The following is a 9,959-nucleotide window of genomic DNA, read 5'->3' as shown; positions in this document are numbered from 1 at the left end:
GCCTGTCATTCCTTCTCAGGGTAATATTGTTTTTCAAAATGTAACTTAACAAAATAAAAAGAGAAGAAAAAATCTGGTAGAAAGAAAATGTTTTTATTCTGTGTAAAGAAACCATAATTTTTTGAAGTAAACCCGAACACTGGATGGTTCATTCCATATCACATTTCTATCGCTAAGGCCTGTACAGTGTGTAGCTGGTGTAGCTTCTGTATACAATTATGGAGCAACATTTGTTTCGACTGGCACTGTATTAATGTCTCATCTAGAAATAACATTTTTCCACACTAAAACATTTAAATATCATCAGCCATTGCCTTTTTCTCTACAATGCATTCAGTTAAGTATAGATCTTACACAGGACTCAAAATCTGATATGCCAAGTCTTAGCCACATTTCATACGATGCTCACCAATGGCTGTTTAAAACACTATCTTTATTATGCTCATGGCCTGATTTGGTTTTGCCTGTGCCTAAGTGACATTCCTCTAAACCTAAGTATATTGCTGCATGTCATTGTGTGAATTAAATATATGAGATGGAATACAACCATGGAAAGCTGGCAATTTCCGTTCTTTTTCACTGTTTACAGAAAGTGTATTTATGTTGCACTCCTTACTTCTGACACGAAAGGCGTAATGACGAGTTAATGATTTATGCCAGGATCAGTAGCTCAATTAAAAGTAGTGAGGATGTGACTTCATCAGAAACAGGAATTAAAGGACTGCAGGGACAGAGACACAAGTGCTCCTCCAAGGAGAAGAGCAGCGTGGTGCCACTGGCTGCTGCAGGTTGCCCACTGGGCCGGGATGTTGTTTGTGCTGGAGAAGCAGGCCCCGGCCCAGCGTGAGAAAAGTAAAAATGTGCAAGTGGAAAACACAGACATCCAACATGCTCCAACGTAAGGTGGCCCAGCACATGCATAATGTTTGTATTCTCTAACCACTGATTTCTGAAAATTGTAATTATTAAGAAACAGAAATTATAGTTGTCACCTAGAGCTACATGGTCTCAAGACCATGACAGATGTGAGCTCTGCACAGTGCAGGCACATACGGGAAAAACTTCTGCCCCTCAAAGCTCAGCTTCACAACTCTAAGCTGTGTACTGGCCCCTTCTCCTGCACAGTTATTCTTTCCTATACCCTACTAGCTCCTCTTCTAAAGTTGAGTTAATAGAATAGTTCAGTTGGAAGGGACCTTCAATGATCATCTAGGCCAAATTAGTTTACTTCAAAAGCTGCCACGAGCACAGAAGATTTTCTTGACAAAGAGGGAATGCAGAAAGAGGATATGAACAGCTGTTGACAGGGCCTGTTGTAGTAAAATAGTGCTTGGGAGTCTGAATGGCTTGTCCAAGCTGATGGAGATTTTAGTGGCCCAGATGAGGTTCTCATCAAGGACATAACTGCAGAAGTCTCTGGCTTTCTCTGCTTTTTTAGTGAAAAGACCCAAACAAACCAAAAAAGCACTCAGACCTGTTCCTCCCTGAACCTCCTTTGGTTGAAACGGAGTCAGCTGGGTGCTATATATTACTTATTTGACCATTAGCATATTGAAGCCATGCGCCACTTCAAGTTTTTGTCCAGAGTACCAAGGCGCCATCACCACTGTAAAGCTCTCCTATCCTTGCTGTGTTACAGCCAGCAGAGCAACACAGGGCTCCCGACGTCATTTTCAGGAAGAAGCAGGCTGTGGATTGGGAAGAGCACCACAGAGGAGGAAGGGACTCACCTCATGGCTGGGTGTTTGACTGCAACTGCAGAGCCAAGAAACTCTTACAAGCACTCAGGAGCCCAGAATCTCAAAAGCCAGTGTCCACAGGAGCATCATGTCCCCACTGACAGCATTTTTTTTATGAAGTGGTGGTAACTAGGAAATATGATGCAGCACTGCGCTAATGGTCATATCTCCCACCCTACATGGGACAGATTTTGTTTTCTGAAGCTTCCAACTGAGCAAAAGATCGGCAATTCCTGTGTTCATCTCCAATTTTCCTCTTAGAGATGGTGCTACGTACTGCCATGGTGGACATCTCACTGCCTCGTTTGTCCTGGGTTAGCATCGCTCTCTCTGAGGTTGGGTTCATGTTGGACTCTGCAGTTCCGATGGCACTGCAGCTGAACATCTGAATCAGACACTTCCTGAACTAGAAAGTTGAAAAAAAGGAGATCAATCAAAACACATAAGCAATTTTAAAATATCTCTAATAAAGCAGTCTGTGTCAGGGTACTGTCCACAAAATGTGAGACAAGCAATAGTGTTCTCTGCAGCACTGAATAAATAAATAAATGTATTCATCACTTCTTATTGAACAGTCACCTTACTCTTTTTCTTCTTTTCACTTTTGTGCTTATACTCTGCTTGATGCCATCCCTCTGCTCGAATAAATCTATTTGAGTTTATTATCAGGCCCGCTACCAGAGTGAACACGCACCACTCTGGTTCACCCCCCTGTCAATTCTTTTTCTCTGCATCCAATCCTCTGCCCCACCCCGGAGAAGAAAGGTCGCTGTCCCATAGGCACGTGCAATGCTTCCACCCTCCCCATACAACCAACCGCAAACGCAGCATTTCCCCTGACACAAATTAAAGCAATTGAAAACTTCTACCCCATCTCAAAATCAACCCACTGGTGTTGCATTCCTAAAGAATTTCAAAAATGTGGTGGGACAGCCTCGAAAATAGAATTTTCATACAGAAAACTAGCTGATGCTCACTAAGGGCTGATTTTGCTTTATACTGTCTAAACCTAATAATTGTTCATGTTTGTATTTTAATAAGGCACAGAGACTTACACTGTCTTCCAGTAGATAGATACACAGTGACTATGGTTTTTTTAGTTCTAAATGCTGGATATTGCCATGGTAGTTAACTAACATGTAGGTAGGTAGAAATAATTCATTATAAAGCAAGACAAAATAACAAAATGAGTGTTAAAGACACTTTGAGAGCATACGTTACCTGTTTGTTCATAAAGACATAAATAATTGGATTATAAACAGTAGCTGTCTTGGAAAAGAAAGCTGGAATTGCCGCCAGACGAGGATCCAGCTCAATGGAGGGGTACGCAGTCACCAGGATAGAAAAGGCGGCGTACGGCGTCCAGCAGATTAGAAAGGCAACAATCATAACAACCACCATTCTGGTCACTTGTCTTTCAGGTTTCCTGGTAGTTCCCAGCCTGCCTTGTGTATCTGACACCTTTGAAGAAAAGACAGGGGATTCGAGAAAACAAACAACAAGGCCTTCAACCAGTGAGCCTAGGAAGGCTAATCCTCTGCCACGCCGGAAGGAAAGATGTACTCTCCTTCAGTACGATGGCACACAGGGATGCTGTCACTGGACCACAGGGTGGCGATGTCACTGCTGGGGGACATGAATTACTGCATACTGCCATTATTAACTTTTCCTTGGCTTAAGTATCTTTATATTTGTATTGCCAAACTGAGAGGAAAATGTAACTACTGGGGCAATCTCCATGCAGAAACTGCAGTCCATCATGACTGCAGCCTGCAGACACTCCCAAGCCACCTTCAGCCAGGCCATGAGGAGCGAAGCGATGGCACGGGTTTGCTGTCCAGCCTCACAAAAGTCAGTGTAGCTCAGGTAACTTCATGGGTGCTGCCCCAAGGAGTGCAGAAATGCCTTTAAAGTCCACATGTGCGAAAAGTAATCCTAATGATTTTAGTCAAATCAGAAACAAGATTTGGCCTCTATTTAGAATGCCAAATAACAGAATACAATGACCCCTGACAGAATGAGTGACTGGCAGTGGCTGATAACACTAAGTCACCTCTAAAAATGTGAAACAGAAATTAGGGCTACATTTTTGGGTGATACAACTTGCTGTACATCACTAACTTCAACGGAGCTACCTCAGCTTACAGCAGCTCTGGATCTGCCCAAAACCAATAAAACTAGACTTCTTGGCTTGCAGGAAAGCCGACTAGACAACATTTTGTCTCTAGATACTGGTAGGAGCAGTATCCCTAAGATATTCCCTGCCAATATATGGCATTTCTATAGCATTTTTTCGTATTCACTGTACCTACACAGAGAGCAGCCCAGCCTCCCTTGCAGTCACCCTGCGGAAGGAACACAATCTCCTGGATTGTGCTTTTGACTGTCTCGTCTGTGTCTCATCAGCCTGGCCTCTTTCTCAGCTATGGCTTTTCGTGGATGGCAGTGGATTCCTTTCCCTGTAAAACTGAGAACATGAAACTGATAAGGAACCATGTACTGGTGCTTATCTTACAAACAAAGGAATAGAGACACAATAATTTATCTCTGTTGTAAACTGTTAATTAGATCTTTTCCTAAAGATTCATTTCTTTCATTAGTTTTGCAGTTGTATTGAAAGCTACTATTGGCATCGTGAAGCTGGGGTCAGAGGGACTGAGGGACGAGCAGGGTGTACCACGACAAGACGGTGCCACTCAGGACCACGTCCGCCCTGTGGCAGCCATGGGACAGGGCAGGCAAAATCTGGGAAGAGGGTTGGTTGGGAACATCAAGACCCCAGTTCTGGTGCCTATTCACCATAGTCAGATTTTCAAATATTAGCTTAGTTGTGAGATAGAGCCTTATGGCAATTCATTATAAATTTACAGAATATATTGCAGGTGGTTGGCTCTTCTGCACCAGACTGTGTTTTAAGCTGTTCTAAGTAACAGAGGCCAACTCCGTCAGTTACACCTCTCTGCAAAAGCCAACAAAAGCCAAGGGCAAGCACTGGCATGAGCCACGGATAAACCATTTGTGACAAGGCGTCCTGAAGCCGCCCCAGCGTGTCCTGACCCTGTGGTCTGACAGGTCTCCAAGCTGCAAGGGGAGTGTGAAACACACAACTTGCCGAGAAGTGTGACATTTTAAATATTACTGCTATTCTTTCTGGATAATGGAGAGAGGAGTGGGAGAGACAGCCTAGGAAGATCACACCATAGTGCCTCCAGCCCAACACTGGGACCCACCACATGGCACAGATCAGTCTTCCAGAAGACATCCCGACCTGGCCCAAATGGCAAGATGGACCACCCACTGGCTTCTTCTGATGGTGACATTTTCCTTCATTGCCTCCCTTGTTCCTCATCTCCCCTACTTTGTTTTTAACTTGCCGCCTCTTAAGTGGCTGTCCCAGAGGAAGGAAATGGTCCTTTTTTTGCATCTCCAGAAGCATCTCAGTAGAACACTGGCCACTGCTCTGGCAGACCCATCACAGTGCTGGGTGCTTGACAAGTGGTCTTGTTTCCTTCACACCCCCTGTGTTGGGTTAACATCCCTCCCTTTCATGCCAGGCCACCGGGCCACCCCATGGGCTCTCCCTCCCAGGACACCCTCCTGGAGGTGGCCCCCTCCCAATCCCTGCAGATGGATATTCAGAAAACAGAATCATGGTTTTACAAGTTCTCTTAGGAGAGTCCAAGCCAGCAGCAATGATTTTCTTCAGTCATCTCTATATTTTGTCATTTGCACCCCCCACCAGCAGACACTGTACTACCCCACCACGAGCACTGCCAGCAGCAACGCGCCCATGCTGCAGGTCACATTCGACTCCAGAAACGTCTTGTGCTTAATACTGAAATCAACCTCCCACAGCCATTTAACCTCCTGCCCCTAAATGCATCCTGGAGGAGGAGATCAAGAAAAATCACTTTAGAGGAATTGCGATGTCACCCGAACTACGCACGTTCTAACCTGTATTTTCTAATGAATAAATAAAATATTTTTGCATTTCCCTTCTGTTTTGTTTTATTTAGAGAAAACAACATTCAGAATAAATACCAGCATTTGACTACCCCAAATACTTTAAAAACATGAGTAAATTGAAGAACTTTACTGAATTTATTTCTGAAGCAGTTATGACAAAGCAACTTTTCAGTAAACAGAAATAGCAATATTGTCCCAAAATATTGTCCCCAAATCCTGTCCCAAATAGGAATTTTCCTATTCTATTGTCTTCTTTTTCACTTTTTGCAGATTCTCTTTTGGATCAGATCAACAACATAATCATTAAATAAAATTCAAAAGCATTTCTCAAGTCTTTTAAATGTTCCTGGACAATCTCATATTTTATTTACTAAACAGTATGACATTATTTACAAATGCTACATCTTATTCTGCATGCAAGTGGTATAGAGTATTAGCCAGCACTCTTAAAATTTACAAATGCAGTCATTTTAAGCTAAATTCTGATATACCTGGTTCAAGTCTTAAGAAACGTCACTGAATTGAAGTACAATTGCAAATAAACCAATAGTGGGTCATTCAATTTATTTGTTTATGAGGGAGACATTCCGTTATTTGTATGATGTTTGGTTGATGAGATGTACTGGTAAGTGCTGCAAACTGCACACTTTGAAAAGTCATTTGTAACCATAGCATGAATTTCTATGTATTAAGGATAACTATATAACATGGGATGATAACTGAGTGCATTTGCTGCCTGGAAATTTGATCTGTTTATGTCTGATCTTTATAGAAAATCAATCAGAAAAATTCCCAATGTTTGCATACATACACATTTTAAAAGTTTACTTGTAAGTGCTGCCTCTTACCTTTCGTAGCTTCCGCATCAGTTTTCCATAGGATACCAAAATCACCAATAAAGGCACTATAAAGCAGGTGGTGAAGAATGCAATAATGTACGTATGGTCAGTATAAGCTCCCGAGTACCTGTATAAAACACAAAATACATTCTGTATGTATTACTAACATGTGGTATTGTTTTCTTGAAGTGTTAATTTTGCTCTTCAAAGCTGCCCCTAGTATTTTTGTCAACTGTTTTTATTCTAAGTGCCTCTTTACAGCTCTAGTCCTATCAGCAGATGGAGCCCTGGGCCACCTCCCTGGCTGTGGCAAGGACAGGATCCTGTGGCCATAGGGACAGTATGACAGAACTGAGGACAGGATCCTGTGGCCATAGGGACAGTATGACAGAACTGTGGGACAGTTCAGGTGGGAAGGGACGTGTCGTCCAACCTCCTGCTCAAAGTGGAGGCAGCTATGGGGTCAGACCAGGTTGCTCGGGGCTTTGTCCTGTCTTCTGAAAAATATCTCTCATTGTCCTCTTTGAATTCTGAAAAAAGCACAAGGTATAGGACAGTTATTTTTATTAGAGATGGAAGATCCTCCCTTTAGAATTATTCTTTTTTAAATCTGCTCACAGCAAATTTTGCTGAGTTTTGTTACAAATTTCTTTATGTCCATTTTTGCAGAGATGTACATCATCTTTAAACCTTTCCTTTAAATTCCTGCCCCTGAGACGTTCTGAGCTGCAAGTTTCATTTCTTTATCATACTCTGCAAGAGCGGCCTTACCAGTTGGGCTCACAAGTAGTTCCAATCTTACTGGTGGTGTAACTGCTCCAGCCCATTGTTGGTGGAATGGTCCAAATGAAGGAAAAGGTCCACACAAAGGCAATGCCTAGGGCTGCATGCTTCCCCCTCAGGCACGTATTTCCCAAAGGGCGGCAGATCACAATGTACCGTTCAAAAGCCAACAGAGCAAGAGACCAGAGAGCAACGATGCCTGTAGTAAGAAAGCACAGTCACCATCAAAAATCGGGCAGATTCACTGAAAAGCAAACACCACCCCACATCACAGAATTGTTTAGGTTGAAAAGCATCTCTGAAATCCATCTACTTTGACACCCAGGCACCCCCCACAAGCACGGTCCACACAGCCGGTTGCCCAGGGCCAAGTCCAGTTGGGTTTTGAGTATCTCAACAGACGGAGACTCCACAACCACTCTGGGCAACCTGTTCCAGTGTTTGACTGCCCACCACATCAGGCGTCTTTTCCATCAAGCCAAGTTATGAAAGGGCGTACAATTTATGTGCATTATTCTAATATGTATTAAGAGCACAAGATTTTCTTTTTGTCTACTTTGTCAGTCTAAGTTATAATGACTACAAAACCAATCAGCTAATCTGGCCATTTAACTGAATTACTTTTTTTTTTTTCATTTGGTTCTACTCTGAAAAGCTGCAAATTATGTGTAGCTTCCAAATTAACAAATTAAGATATATCTTCTGAATGCTATCTTTGCAAGAAAATGTCATATATCAGTGTTATAAAACTCACCTACAGACAGCTGCCCACAACATCAAAATATCAGTTTATTAGGCACATATCACCTGGTTAGCCACCAAAATCTTCAAATAGCCTGACTGTTCCCCATGGGACATGGCTGACATCCCACAGAAGGGTTTCGTAGCATTGTCCCTCACCTCTGTCTAGCTTAACCAGGCTGAGAGCACCTGCGGGACTCCTCAGCTGAGGATCAGCAACGTGTTTGGTTTGGAGCAGTGACAAGAGCTGGGAGGCCGCCTTTGCCACGCAGCTTCACAAACAGGAACAGGGAGGCAGGAGTGAACATCTGTCTCAAATAAGATGTCCCGTTTTAAACTAATTCCCCATTTATTCCGCAGAGCTGTATTTACACAGGGAACTATGTGGTGAGGGTTTTCCCTTTTAGTTCTAATACTTTTGTGTTAGTAGAACAAAGTCAAGAAAAAGAATCACAAAAAGGTGTTGGTGTTGGAGTGCCTGTTCCAGGTGTGTCCCGGTCCCTGAGCCACTGCAGGGTGGCTAACATGAGATCTTTCCTTGCCCTGATACATTCCACAATTTAAGAGCAGCCACTCGCTGTTTTTCTCTCTCTCTCTTACTTATCCACATATGCACGAACCTAAATACAAACCTTGAAAATAGCTAAACATAGTGAATTTTTTCCTGACGTTGTTTTACCAAAACCTCCACAACGCTGTTTTTCTATTAGCAAGCTTTTTCTCATTATATTAAACATATTCAATGACCAGTATACATGCGACAAGCCACTGACACATGACAGAGATAGTGATCTACGTTATTCACTCGCACATGAGATCCGCTACACAAAGTGTAACTGGGGAAGGAACCAGTGAGTTCAGAGCATGCAAAGTCAGTGACCTGGGACACTGCAGGAAAACTGGCAGAATACGTTGAAGGAAGTTGAAGCAAAAGAACATACAACTACAAACAAAATCTGGCTTACCAAAAAATGTGACGGCAAATCCTTCCAGTACACAAGCCCAGTATCCCATGTAAAAATAACCTTTCAGATTCGTTAAAAAGCTGATGGTGCCACCAGTCAGTGAGACCAGGAAATCAGCCACAGACAAATTGACTATAACGTAATTGACAGGTTGTCTCAATTGCTTGAACTTAAAAGTTACCAGGATTACTGCCAGGTTCTCAGCAAGCGACAGGGAGGTCACCACCAACATTATTGCTGCCAGAAGCCTGAAGTGCCAGGGCTGGATGGAGTCCAGGGGACGGCGGAAAGGATCCCACCTGTCAGGACCAGAGGAACTGGGCAACAGCGACTCATTTTCAGGTGCTGCAAATGCATCCATTTTTTCTCTCCCACTGCCAAAAATAATGTTGTATAATACTGGAGTTTCTAATCTGTAAATAATATTCAGGATTAAAAGGAGAAATTTGCTGTCTCCAACAGAAGTGTGAACACACTCTCCATGCTTCTGCTTTCCGGTAATAGTCCAGGAAACAAAATTTTGGTCGGAGGAAAGTTTAGTGCTGTGCAGTGAATGTGGGAACAGGAATGAGTGAGAAGATCTCTCAGAGCAACCTCTGCCCCTCTCTGCCCGTAGTTGCCTGCTGCAGACGTGTCTTTATCTGTAGTAAAACCTGGCTACAGAAGCTGCAGGTTTCCTCCTTCTGCAGCAGCCGACAGCAGAGCTCAAACATCCCTCAGATCACCCCACTCTGCAGGGGAAAATGAAGCGTTTGCTTGGAACCCGCCCTGACCTTTAGCATTGTGAAAATGAAGCTTTCCTGTGGCTAACAGCGAGGGTGGAGAGATCTCCTCCTGCCCGGAGCGCAGCAAGGGGGAGGCTCCCACTGGAGTCGATGTCTGGAAAAAGGGCAGCCCTGAGAAGATTAACGCTGGGTGACTGCAGC

General features: G+C 43.4%; 1 protein-coding gene across 1 annotated transcript; it reads right to left on the bottom strand.

Annotated features, from left to right (window-relative positions):
- Positions 1-1,317: 1,317 nt before the first annotated feature.
- LOC141744705 (opsin-VA-like) lies at positions 1,318-9,394 on the bottom strand. The gene is made up of 5 exons (XM_074591245.1): positions 9,034-9,394; positions 7,316-7,526; positions 6,554-6,671; positions 2,961-3,200; positions 1,318-2,145 (listed from the first exon to the last, which is right to left on the bottom strand). Exons 1-5 carry the CDS (start codon positions 9,392-9,394, stop codon positions 1,915-1,917), a joined length of 1,161 nt encoding a protein of 386 aa, XP_074447346.1. The 3' UTR covers positions 1,318-1,914.
- Between the last annotated feature and the right edge of the window lie 565 nt (positions 9,395-9,959).

The sequence above is a fragment of the Larus michahellis genome, chromosome 6 (genome assembly GCF_964199755.1).
Source record: "Larus michahellis chromosome 6, bLarMic1.1, whole genome shotgun sequence".
In the NCBI taxonomy this organism is placed as follows: domain Eukaryota; kingdom Metazoa; phylum Chordata; class Aves; order Charadriiformes; family Laridae; genus Larus; species Larus michahellis.
This window is presented reverse-complemented; position numbering and strand designations above follow the sequence as displayed.